The sequence below is a fragment of the Aedes albopictus genome, unplaced genomic scaffold (assembly GCF_035046485.1).
Source record: "Aedes albopictus strain Foshan unplaced genomic scaffold, AalbF5 HiC_scaffold_612, whole genome shotgun sequence".
NCBI classification, from domain to species: Eukaryota; Metazoa; Arthropoda; class Insecta; order Diptera; family Culicidae; genus Aedes; species Aedes albopictus.
Window position 1 is genome coordinate 10,948 of NW_026917435.1, and position 14,053 is coordinate 25,000.

The 14,053-nt window shown below is 41.9% G+C and overlaps 1 protein-coding gene across 1 annotated transcript; it reads left to right on the forward strand.

The window, feature by feature from the left end:
- Positions 1–532: 532 nt before the first annotated feature.
- LOC109426026 (protein disulfide-isomerase) lies at positions 533–4,317 on the forward strand (the record flags this gene model as incomplete). Its single annotated transcript, XM_062843886.1, has 2 exons — positions 533–1,882; positions 3,289–4,317. Coding segments are annotated over 2 exons (1,407 nt in total), but the record flags the coding sequence as incomplete, so codon positions are not given.
- Positions 4,318–14,053: the final 9,736 nt, after the last annotated feature.

Here is a 14,053-nt window from a genome sequence, read left to right on the forward strand (position 1 = left end):
ATCCAAAATGGGCATTCAGCTGTTGAACGCCGCTGTCAAAACATGTCAAAAAATTCATGTTAAATATTCGTCAAAACCCAGCATCAGGAACTTTTTGTTAAACAAACTACATTGTATGCCTTGCATTCTGTGCTGCGTTGAACGGCATCCCTTCGTACGTAAAATAATGGCGCAATGAATACCCTCGGACTGCTGCCTGCTGTGCAACCAACAGTACAGAGCTACAGAGTGGAACCTTGTGAGAACAAATGTGTTCGAGGAATCAACAGGCAAATGGTGTAATTTGATATTTTTGCACTCATGCCGGGCCGCATGCATTTACCTACGTCACTCGGAGTTCGGAGGGGCCCTCTTCCGTGTCTGCTTCGACGCCTTTCGGCTGCTTTTGCATACCGATAGCACTATCATTCAAATAAGATGAACTGAGCTAGACAGAGGCGTGATTTCCCTCTGTTACGTCATTACGAAATTGCCGACCTACTCTCCAAAGAAAGGACAGAAATAGTTTTCCAGCTCGTAACCATTCATTAAATATGCACGAATCAGACGCTTTCATTTCCAAATAAAAATAGACACATATAATTTCAATAACAATAATCTTTTCCACCCCATAACAGACGCTCCCTGGTGCGGACACTGCAAAGCCCTCGCCCCTGAGTACGCCAAGGCCGCCAAGGCTCTGGCCGAAAAGAACTCCAACATCAAGCTCGGCAAGGTCGACGCTACCGAGGAGCAGGAACTCGCCGAGAAGCACGGAGTCCGTGGCTACCCGACGCTGAAGTTCTTCCGCAGCGGAACTCCCATTGAGTACACCGGCGGTCGCGAAAAGGACACCATCATTTCCTGGCTGGAGAAGAAGACTGGACCGGCTGCCAAGGAACTGGAAACCGTTGCCGATGCCGAGGAATTCCTGAAGGAGAACAACGTCGCCGTGGTCGGTTTCTTCAAGGACCGTGAATCGGCCGAATGCAAAGCTTTCCTGACCACCGCCAATGCCGTTGATGACTATCCATTCGCCGTCACTTCCAGCGAAGATGTGTACGCCAAGTACGAAGCCAAGTGCGGATCGGTTGTCCTGTTCAAGCACTTCGACGATGGAAAGGCTGTCTTCGATGGCGAATACACCGAGGAAGCCCTGAAGAAGTTCGTTGCCGCCCAGGCCCTGCCACTAATTGTTGACTTCAGCCACGAAACCGCCCAGAAGATCTTCGGAGGTGAAATCAAGAATCACCTGCTGTTCTTCATCTCCAAGGAAGCTGGTCACATGGAATACATCGAAGCCGCCAAGGAAGTCGCCAAGAAGTTCCGCGAGAAGATCCTGTTCGTCACCATCGATGCTGACCAGGAAGATCACCAGCGTATCCTTGAGTTCTTCGGAATGAAGAAGGATGAAGTCCCGTCGATGCGCATCATCCACCTGGAGGAAGATATGGCCAAGTACAAGCCTGAAACTAATGACCTGGCCGCCGAAAAGGTTGAAGATTTCGTCTCCAAATTCTTCGAGGGCAAGATCAAGCAGCACCTGCTGTCCCAGGAACTGCCAGAAGACTGGGACAAGAACCCCGTCACCGTTCTGGTTGCCGACAAGTTCGACGAAGTTGCCATGGACTCCACCAAGGACGTGCTAGTCGAATTCTACGCCCCGTGGTGCGGACACTGCAAACAGCTGGTGCCAATCTACGACAAACTGGGTGAGAAGTACGCCGACGACGATACCGTCGTGATTGCCAAGATGGACGCCACGGCCAACGAGCTGGAGCACACCAAGATCAACTCCTTCCCGACGATCTACCTGTACCGAAAGGGAGACAACCAGAAGGTCGAATACCGAGGAGAGCGCACCCTGGAAGGATTCGTCAACTTCCTGGAAGGAAAGACAGAGGTAAGTTTGATGCAATTGATGGTTTTCAATCTACAAAGAAGATTTCAGAAGGCAATCACTCAAAAGAGGATTTCTCTCGTCCAAAGTATTCCTTAAAATCAATTATAATATCCTTCAATGATGCGATACGTCAAACGCATGCGTTACTATAATCTTGACGTAAAAAAATGACAATGATTCAAACTATATCCTGCGATGCAACAAATTTCACGAATTTGTGATAGTAATTTACATATGAGCACATTTCGAGAGTCTTCGATTCTTCGAGGTGGGTTCCTTGACGAATTCCTTACAAGATACCTAATGATTTCTTTCTTAGTAAGGATCTAGATAGTTTTTGCCCAAGATAGACGATGAATTCTTATGAAATAGCACAAGAAATACCTTCGAGAAATACAAAAATTCTTTCTGAAGATTATTTAAGAATTCTTACAAAAAATTCAGAATCTCATTGTTTCAAGAAATTCTATCTGCTTCCGTAAATTACTGGGGTTGGCCATGTTCAAAATCAGCTTCCAACAATGTTGGAAATGCTTTGACATTCATGTACATAACAGGAACACGTGCTTGATAAACAAATTCAGATTTGAATTGCAAAAAAAAAAAAAAAATAACGTGCTCTGGTGGGAATCGAACTCACGACTTACAATTCGCTAGACGGGCTCTGCTTTCCTCCAAGCTACGGAGCCGTCCTCTGAAGGTATAGAAATGCTTTTGCTTCTTTTCACAATCCACAATATTCAGATTCATTCGTCGTCATTTAAAGTTTTATGTTAAATGACTATTATGCGATATGGCTTTATGTTAAACGATGCCCAAATGGCATTGAGTGAAACGGGGTAGACCAGTTCAAAGATATCAAGAATCCCTCTGATGATTAAAAAAAATCCCTCAAGCATTTGAAGCAATTCATTCCGGTGTTGCTCCCGGATGTTCTTTACTAACATGAAAATTTCTTTCATAGCTAAATTGCTGATGTAGAAATGCAATGACTATGATCTCCAGAATGATCTTCTGCATATTCTTGGCGTAACGTCACAAATGAATGAAAGCCTGCTTGTCAGCTTCCGTTTATGCAGTGTTTATGAGCACTTCCACAGTTATTAACTGAGAGCGTCCTCTGTCAATAACCATTTTGCATATGTTTATTGTATGGCAGGCACGAAGATACTCTATGCCCAAGGTGTCAAGGAAATTTTCGTTTTGAAAAGTTCCTGGACCGACTGAGAATTGAACCCGTCACCCACGCCTTGGTCTTACTGGATATCCGTGCACTTAATCACTGGCTAAGGTCTCTTAAAAATGTCAAAATTTAGTCGATGAGAACTCTTGCGATGATCATCGGGAACATCAGGAAATAGAAAAAAAAACCCAAAAACTGATATCCCAACTCTTACTTCTTCCAGGAACCCGAGGTCGAGGAAACCGAAGAGGAGCACAAGCCAGAAAAGGATGAGCTGTAAATCGTCCGCGGAGAAGCCAGGGGAGCGTGCAGGAGTGTTAATACTAAGAGCTAAGAGCCAAACCACATGAGACACAGATTCCAACCTCTCCAACGTCATCGGAAGTCCATCAATCGTGTGGTTTTTTTTTTTAATTGGAACACATCAGACATTTACCAAAACACGTACATACAGACACTTACACTCTCACAGACACACACGCACGCACACACAAATAGTTCAGACGGAAACAAAACAATAGAGAAAGTAAAATTCCACCACACAGGCGCAGGCATTATTGACAGAGCGAGACAGTGTTGTAAAATAGTCACGATAGGGTTCCCGCGTTTTCCCTTTTTGTCCAGATAGGCGAAAGCAGAAACAAAAGTAGAGGAAGTTTATCTTTTCAAGAGACTGTTCTTATTTAATAGTTTTGTGCGCTGTTCGGAGGGAAGTCTGAAATTGTGAGAAGAGCGATGTAAATGTACTTTGAGATCGTCGAAAAAAACAAGCGCAAAAATGGAATGAAAATGGGAAAGAAGGTGTGAAGTTAAGGTAACAGAATGCATTTTTCAAATGTTATATTAACATTAAACAAAATAAAAAATATGAGGAGAACACTAAACGAAAGTAGTATCATTTTTTTCCGCTACATTACACTATTTCAAAGAGGTATGTTGTGCTGAACGGGAGTAGATAACGCAAGCACTGTCTTTTCTTCCAGGTGATTATCAATTCCAATAATCTAGCTAATTCTTCAAGGTTTCAGCACGAACAGGATTCTAACTTATAGCGGTATATTATCTATCTCATAGAAATCTTTATTACTGAGATGCACCACAAATAACGGCAAACTTAATCCGAAATTCATTTGTCTTGTTAAATTGGTTAGTTTGCATACCGTACGAAAATTTCTGGCCACCATTGGAAACTTACCTACTTAAAACATTCAGTTGAAAGAGCAGAATAATAAAGTGATAGGGAAATTGATAATGACTTGGTATATTATTTGTTTCGAAATGTCAGCAATGTGCCATCAGAGAGGAAATATGCAAAATGCTTGAAACGGTGCTGGGCGAAGAAGGGCTCATATAAACGATGCGTTAGACGCATGGCTATTCAGCAAGACTATGCTGAGGGTGACGCGTTCGAGTCCATGTCCTGATTGGTATTCTCTGTAGTGTGATAGGGAGTGTTGAAGCGGAATCAGAAGCGCGCGACTTTGGGTAATCGGAAGTCGCGTGGGTCGGTCGGTTTTCTCGGGAGGGTGATGGGGACGCGAGTGTGGAATGCGGAATCACAATTGCTCGAGAATTTTCGAGTGGTGGACGATTTTCAGGTAAAAGTGATGGGAGCACGAGTTTATTTATTTATTTATTGTGATTACCTCCATCTGACAATGCGGAATAAGATTCGCGTGTCAATTTTCTTGGGACTGTCGGTTTTCAAGGTTAATTAAACGATCAGTGCGCTGACACGTTTAATATTATGTGCATTAACCTTACTATTGTGTGGGGTGGTCATTGCGATCAAATAAATGATGGAGACCGTGACGTGTATTTTTGTATATACCTAACTAGTGGATCATATCAACCTACCAAAGTTGGCTTTACCTTACCCTGCCTTGCTAACAAATACTCCTTCCCGAGACAACTGTGAGGATGCTGTGGATTCCACGGTTTCTAGTAACAACGGTTGTCGAACTAACATTCCTTTCCTTTCCCGAAGACCGTAAGGACGTGGCCGGCGCCGTTATTGATTTTCAAATATTGAACTCTCGAATTGTACTCATTGAGAGTGTATAGCTAGTCCCAAGCACCATTCATTGGTTCTCTGTGCAACTCCGATTGTTCTGGTCAATCACGGAGTAGCAACTGCGATGTGTACAGTTATCTTTGCTTTTTAACATACATTTATTTATTATTTATTTAGTAATTGTATTTTATTGAAAACGGTAGCCTGTTAGTACATAACTTTTGATCAGGTTAAGGAAGCCGATCACAGATCACCGGAACAAATAAAGTCCCTCCAGTAAGCTTTTTGGAAATACTTCCAAAACCCTGAAAACTACCTAAAAATCATTCAGAAATTATTAGTATTATTATTATTATTATGTACTAGCTGTCCCGGCAAACTTTGTCTTGCCATCTTGTGGTGGATTGACAACTGTTGAGCTCAAAATAGCATCGCACTCTAGATTGGTTTCATCTCGATCGTGTTGATTTCCTTCCCAGCTCATAAAAAATCAGTACTTTATCAATTTTCTTACTTTTCTAGTTGATTTCCGTAACTTTTTCTGCATATACAGTGACCCCACAATTTATGAATCGGCAAAAATGACCACAGTTTATGGATCACTCCATTTGATCAACATGGTGATTCATAAATAGTGTACAAAAATTAAGGTGATTCATCGGTGTGGGGTCACTGTAAACACAGCCACCTCGAATATGAATCGATCCGTGCAAGAGCCACATTGATCGGTTCATCCATTCGCGAGTTTTGTTGCCTCAAAGGAATTTCAAACTCATTTTTATATATACTAGCTGTCCCGGCAAACTTTGTCTTGCCGTCTTGTGGTGGTTTGACAACTGTTGAGCTCAAAATAGCACCGCACCAAAGATTTTATAGAACAAGATAACCCACTTTTCAGAATCCCATATTAGCATCTGGCGAACGGAATTATTTGACTGGAGCGCCAACTGGTGGTGGGAAATCGAAACATTGTATTGAAAATGATCGCAGTAGCTCTGGTTTTGCTCTGCCGCTCAAATGTCACACCTGCGTAAAAGTTTATGCATGGGTGAAAATTGTGATGACTGTTAGATGACTGAATTGAGAAGCATGATATCGACGAACAAGAACCAAATATCGAAATATTTGATGTAAGTAAGCAGTAAATTATGTCTTCTACTATTTATTATTATATATTATGATTCCAGATAACATTCGCTTCATAATAAAACACATGATAAAACATAATATTGGCCGTACACGGAACAATTTCTTATGTGAGACAAGGCACAGAAAATGATTCCCTCGCCTGAGATCGTGAGCCAATCCAGGGGCTATCCTCAGAACTTCTGGAGAAGGGGGAATTACTTATGCGGGTACTGGAGTGTTTGTCCCGGTGGATTATCAGAGAAGACTGGACCAAGGACTGGACATCCTGATGCTGAGTCCAACCTCGCATAAAATTGTGCAATATTTTCATACAAGGATTTCATACCAACACATTAAAAAATGTATTGTTTTCTGAAGATTTTATTTATTATAAATTCGGGATCCGAGCTCATATTTAATTCTTATTATTCCTTCCAAAGATATCAAGGTGTGTTTGTCAGCGCGCCTCGCACCGTGCCGTAGCTAATCAGAGATTCTTATCATAATGTCGTTGAAGGGGGTTGAAGTGTAGGACCAGTCCCGAAGCAATGATAAGCCATTCAAACCTTTCCTCAGATGGTGTGGCTTCTAACCTTCTCAAAAACGTTCAGTTTTTTTAGTTCATATGTATGTGAGTTATACCTGGTTCCACTGCTCTGAAATTACTACAAAATAGCGAAATAATGCTGGTTTTCCACTAAAAACTTAGACTGGGTAGTCGAATGATTAATTTTAACGCTCGGAAAACTGCTGAAATGACGTTTTACGCTGTTTTATGTTTACCCCACAATTTGAAATCGAAGTCGCCCCTGGATCTGTTTAGGCAAATTAGTTCGACCGCGAGTCGTAGTGTGGCGCAGCAATCGGTAAAAAGTGTTCGCCTGCTTATCGCAAGAGTTGGTTATATTGTACTCTATAATATTTGACCGCACTCTAGATTGGTTTCATTTTGATCGTGTTAAGTTCCTTCCCAGCTCATGAAAAACCAGTACTTTATCAATTTTCTTACTTTTCTAGTTGATTTTCTTAATTGTTTGTACATATAAACACAGCCACCACGAATATGAACCGAACCGAAATGAGTTTTGTTGCCTCAAGGGGGTGTCCATTAATTACGTAAGGGAATTTTATCGATTTTTCGACACCCCCTCCCCCCCTTGCAAGACTTTTTGTATGAGAACCCAAAAAAATTTGTATGGCGCGTAAGATTTTTCAAACCCCCCCTCCCCCCAAAAACCCTTACGTAATTAATGGACAGCCCCCAAAGGAACTTCAAACTTCACAATTTATCCTTAAGACTAGCTGTCCCGGCAAACTTTGTCTTGCCAAATTATGTTGGTTTGATAATTGTTAATGTCATTCCAGCACCGCACTTTTTTTACATATAAACACAGCCACCATGAATACGAATCTAACCATTCAAGAGTCATCCTGATCGGTTCAGCCGTTCGTGAGTTTTGTTGCCTCAAAGGGACTTCAAACTCATTTTTATATATATAGACTAGCTGTCCCGGCAAACTTGGTCTTGCCATGATGTGATGGTTTGACAACTATTGAGGTCATTGATGCACCGCACTCTAGATTGGTTTCATTTCGGTTGTGTTGATTTCCTTCCCAGCTCGTTCAAAAATCACTATTTTATCAATTTTCCCATGTATTTAGATGATTTTCGTAACTTTTTCTACATATAAACACAGCCACGAACTAGACCGTTCAAGAGTCATGCTGATCGGTTCACCCGTTCTTGAGTTTTGTTGCCTCAAAGGAACTCCAAACTCATTTTTATATATATAGTCAATGGTCAATGCTTTGACCAGAATTCTGCAATTCAGCTTTGATAGATTTGTTAGATACTTCGCCACCCCTTGAGATGGCTCAGTACAATACAATTCTGTTTGACGACATGACTCCAACCTATCCCAGTATTGTTTGTGCTGAGTGGCAGCCCAGGTGTCAATCTGAAGCTTTACCCAACTTTTGGATATCGGAATAGCTGGCTCAGGGCCAATGAGCGCTTCGAGTGCTGCCGTAGGAGTTGAAGAGAACGCTCCAGACATCGCCATTAAGCACATCCTTTGAAGATGGCCTAATTTTGATTGGACCGTTCTCACTTCGCCCTTTTTCCACCACACAAGACATCCATAGGCCAATATTGGACGAACAACAGTTGTGTAAATCCATCTGATATACTTGGGTTTTAGACCCCAAGTTGTACCAAAAGTTCGCCGGCATTGCCCGAAGGCCATACAAGCTTTCTTGATTCTGAACTCAACATGAGGTGTCCAGGAAAGCTTGGAATCAAGAATGACTCCAACGTACTTTACCTGTTCAGTCACATTGATTTCAGAATCAAAGAGACGTAAAGGTCGAACACCATTACGGTTTCGCTTTTCCGTGAAAAGAACAATATATGTTTTACTCGGATTTACCGAAAGGCCATATTGGCGACACCAACCCTCAACTACCTGAAGAGCGTTTTGCATCAGGTCGAAAAGGGTGCTGATGCACATACCGACTAACAATATTAGGTAGTCGTCGGCAAAACCATAAGTAGGAAAACCGCTATTGTTAAGTTGCATCAATAGCGTATCTGCTACGAGTTTCCACAAAAGTGGTGATAAGACTCCCCCTTGGGGGCATCGGCAAACACTACATTTCCATATCGCCGCTTGATGCAATGTCTAGAAGAGATGTCGGGTTTTGAGCATTTGGTGAATCCAATTGGAAATCATTGGAGATATAGGGGAGACTGGGGAGACTTGATCCCTTTTTCTTAATTTACCTGAAACTTTAAAAAAAAACACAAAACTAGCTCCGATTTCCGTACAAAATGGCAGGTGAACATCTATTGCAAGTTAATACACAACAAAAGGCCTTTAAATTATTGTTAAAGTTTTCAAAACTGTGTTTTTATGGAGGCATGTCTTATGATGTATTTTTCAAAAATGGGTGACACTTGATCCCCCTTTGATCACATGGTTTATTTAAAGGGAAAATAATTCCAGAATCTTCCTATTCATTTTCTTATCGAGTTTTCTTGTATTTTCGATGAACATCGAGTGTTTGAAATTGTAAGATTTCCTTAAATTTTTAAGGATATGCCGTATTTTCAAAATGGGGAGACTTGATCCCCCTTTTCTTGGTTTGTACTAAATTTATAATTATCTGACACATTTTATCGTTAAATAGACTAGAATTCCAAGTAAATAGAGGCCTCCGAATAGAATTTTATTTTTCACATGTATAATGTGTGTGTAATCCTCGAGGGATCAAGTCTCCCCATGTCACTGTTGTGTATACTAAGCTGAATTAATTAATATATGTTAACAACAACCTCATTTGGATAAATAAGTTTGAAAGTACTTTATTTAAACTATGTGCTGTGAAATTTTGACATGATTTTGTTCAATTTTCACAAAGTTATTGAGATTTTTCGGAATCGCCTAAAAGATTTCTGAAGGACTGAAAACAAACCATCAGCCGTTAAAAAATAATGCAATGTACAATCGAAATCACTTGTTGCCAAAACATAGTCGTTTGTCCAGGAGTAGTTTTGGAAAAATTATGCTAGAAGAAAAATGTTTTTGATTCCGAGCAAATATGAGGGGAACAAGTCTCCCCAGGGATCAAGTCTCCTCAGTCTCCCCTACCATGACTCCGTGCGGCTTCGAATATGGCATCGAAAGGCATGTCAAAGGCACCCTCGATATCTAAGAAAACACCCAAGCAGGATTGCTTTTGAGCGAATGCCTTCTCGATATCGTAAACAACCTTGTGTAAAAGAGTCACAGTGCACTTTCCAGATTGGTAAGCATGTTGGTTCACATGAAGAGGCACATTGGCCAGATGAACATCACGGATGTGATAATCGACAATGAGTTCTAAGCATTTCAGAAGAAAAGAGATCAAACTGATAGGTCTGAAGCTCTTTGCTTCTTCATACGACGCACGACCCACTTTTGGAATAAACTTTACAGTAATATCCCGCCAGGATTTGGGAATATAGCCTATAGCAAAACTGCAAACAAGTAGTTGTTCCAAAACATGTTTGAATGATCAAATCCTTTCTGAAGCAAAATAGTATAAATCCCATCTGCCCCAGGAGATTTGAAAGGAGCAAAGCTATTAAGTGCCCATTCAATCGATTCTAAAGTTATGATACTCCGAGCCGAAGCTGAAGAATCATAACTACAAGAAAAGACATCAGGTTCATCCGAAGATGTAATATCCACACATCCGGGGAAGTGTGTACTGAATAAACATTCCAAAACTTCCTCATCAGAGGAAGTAAAATCACCATTTGGCAAACGAAGTTCGTTCACTTGAAAATCCTTAGATTTTGCAAGGATTTTGTTCAATCGACTGGCTTCACTCAGACTGGAAACATTTGTACAAAGGTTTTTTCCAGCCTGAACGATCCAGCAGACCGAAGAGCTTTCTGGTAGGCCTTGCGAGCCGACCTGAAAGCCTCCGATCCAGCCGAGCGTCGTCTGTTCCAACTCTTTCTACATTGTTTCCTGAGCTTCTCCAGATCAGAGTTCCATCGAGGGGTTCCTCTTGTGATCTTCACAGACCGTAGAGGGCATGCTTCTTCAAAAGCTTCCATGATGAAGGTCGTTGTAGTATCAACGGCATCATTTAAATCACTTGGAGTGTCAATTGATGGTGAGTATCCATAAAATTTGGCTGCAACCAAATCGGTAAAGAGATCCCAGTTGGTTGACCGGGGGTTCCTGAAACGCAAAGTTTGCGAAGTAACATTCACATGTTCAAACAAGATGTAGCGAATCCAAGAAATCAACTAAGGTCTTCTTCAGTGTGCATTCCCTGAAATTCCACTAATGGACCACTTATCAGTGGCATCGGCATTATGCGCAAGCCGGCCTTTACTGGGCAACAAAAGAAAATATGTTGTTATTCATAAACATTGATCATAGTAGTCGTTCTTTATTTCAGATCAAGGTTTTTTTTGGGTTCCGATGCGGGTTGTACAAAATCCGAGCGCGATCATTTATATCTACACTTATCGTTATTGACATTTGTATGGGATTGTATATGGGAAACTTACCTTTTGAATAGTTTGACCTCCAATATTTGCAGTTTATATTTTTTTCCCATACAAAATATCACAAAAACAGGTGTTGCGCCTAAAACATCCCGCCCCCCCTTATTTGCCCAAGTTGGCGCGACAGCTCTCTGTCCACATTTACTAGTGACCAAGCTTATCCACCCGGTGCAGCACTCACAAAATAATTCTCTGAGTACTTCTTATGGCATATTATGCTCTGTTGACATGTGACGCGTCGTCCGGTTAGTGCTGAATGGTACTATGCCCGATACAATGCATCATCTCCATGCGTAACGTTCATAAATAATATTGATAATCACATGTTCCGATCATCTTTGAACTAGATAGATAAGCACCTACTGAAATTCATAGCATGATATTGTGAAATAAATGTATTATTCATCATAATTCAGAATTTATTTCTATTTTTTGCTAATTATTGGTATGTTGTTATGAAACGAGACACCATGCACGCGAGGGTCGATACGTTTCACATTACGCCTGACGCGAGCTCTCCCACTCTCGTGAGTACTGCCTGAGTGCGGTCGATTTCCGATCGAACCGCTGCTGGCGCTGCTGACGACACTGCTGCAAGTTCCGTCATTCGGTCGTCTCGTCAGTCTGGTGAGTCGATTACTGGAGTAAGCATCTGGATGCCGCGTCGTCGTTCCATCCGGTTTGTCGTTGTTTTTCTTCTCCGTAGTAGTAGAAGGTGTCAAATACCTACCGAGTGTGGTGAAATTGATTACTTTTATTTCAATTTCACTTCGAGTGCTGTTGCTGCTGCAGGCGTGCCGTCGATTGCCTGCCAATCGAGAGACGTTGGTTGTCGCGTTAGTGTCGCGCCCCGATGGTGTTGTCTCGATTGATCGAATTAGCATCTCCTCCGGCCGCCGCTGCTGCCGTGCGGTCCAAAGTGTGAAAATTAGCACGGAGTGAACTCCTACTAAACTAACCATTTCTTGCCTGCCTGGATCGGACGGCCGGGCTGGACAGATGCATGATGACATTATGCCTTTGTACCTGGGTCTGCGTTATTGCGATTTTACATGCGTAGTCAGTCGGTCGTCGATCGGGTGTGCCATCAGAATTTTCGAAACCAGCAGCAGTTTAGTGGTCTGATGGTTTGATGTTGTATAAGTGAGCAGCGGTAGAGGAAAGGAGGTGGAAGTATTTCGCCCATAGCACTAGTACAGCGTTTCTCAATCGGCCAGAAGGGACATTAACTGTATGGGGTTTCTCATACGAGGTTTCTCAGCGTGCCTCGAAAAAACATTTTAAAAGGATTGATTGGCCCCGTCATTTCATTCTACCTGACGCTACGATGCTCTGATCAAATGATTAATTAAATCGTAGGGTAGAAGCTCTAGTTTTGGCCAGCCCGGAGGTGTGGCCATAGTGCGGTATTCAGCCTGTTACGATCTAAATCGGCATACATTTATTTTTTTACTAGCGGATTTTCATATAATATGATGATTACAACTGTGAAAACCACTGGAAGAAAAAAATAATTTTCCCTAAAAAATCAGCTCCCATATATCTATTTTGGCCAGGGTGCTTCTAATTTAGCCACTTCCATAAGAAATACACGTGATTGACCAAAACAGAAACCAAAGCTGGAAATATGGCCTGCAACAATGCTTCTATTTTGGCCAGTACCACTTTTAATACAAAAATCAAGTATTATCTTCATTTCTGCATTTTTCTAATAAAGTATAGATTGAAACCTTTCATTTGACACATTGGTAGTTTTTATTGGATTATTGGTTATTTTTATAAAAAATGATTTCCTTTAGACTGGCCCAAACCGGTGCCCGCACCCTATAACATTTTGGCGGTGCTATACTCTTTTGAAATTTGTATGGAAGTTCATATGGGAAAGCATAAATCACGTAGACCAAATTTTGGCTATCTCAGATTCCCCTCCTCCTAGTAGACTTTTGCCCAAACAAAAATTTTGAAATTTGCATGAAGCGTAGACTAGAACATCACCCCCCCCTCCCCCCAAGACTTCCACGTTGTTTATGAGCGTTGATTAAGGAAGGAGGATGAAACCCACCAGGAATTCTTGAAGGATCCAAATCCCGAAGTATTTTAAAAGAAACCTCTAGAGGAGTTCCCGGATAAATTTCGTAAGTAATTTCTGAAGCATCCTTATTGAAATCTGCGAAAATGCCTGGAGAAATCCATGGAAGAACTCCTAAAACAAGTTCTGGGGGGAAATATGGATCTGTAATCAAGTAGCCAACCAGTAAGTAGTGTAACAACGCTACCCTAGAAACCCCCTAGTTACTTAAGTTGTTTATACCAAATAAATGTTCATTAGTCAATTTGCTATCGCCAAGCTCAGACGTTTTCTTCAAACCCTCCGGAGTTTTCCCGACAAGTAGCACCACTACTCTACAGGTTATGGGCTCGACCAAGGATTCGGCGCACGGAATACCCCAGTTCAGCGGAGGTCCTGGATTCCACAACTGGAGCTTTCGGGTGCGGATGTTCCTGGACGCTAGCGGAGTGGTCAACACTTTAACGGAAGATCCCCCGGCGGTGGCCGCCGAGAAAATCAAGTTCGATGAAGCGGACAGGAAGGCGAAATCCCTGTTGATCGGTTTCCTGGGAGACGACTGTTTGGAGATCGTACGGGACAAGTCTACAGCGAAGCAAATGTGGCGAGCTCTGGAGAATTCCTTTGCCAAGAAGTCTCTGGTAACGCAAAACCTAGTGCGGAAGCAGCTGGGACGGTTAAGAATGAAGGAAGGCGATTCCATGCGAAGTCAT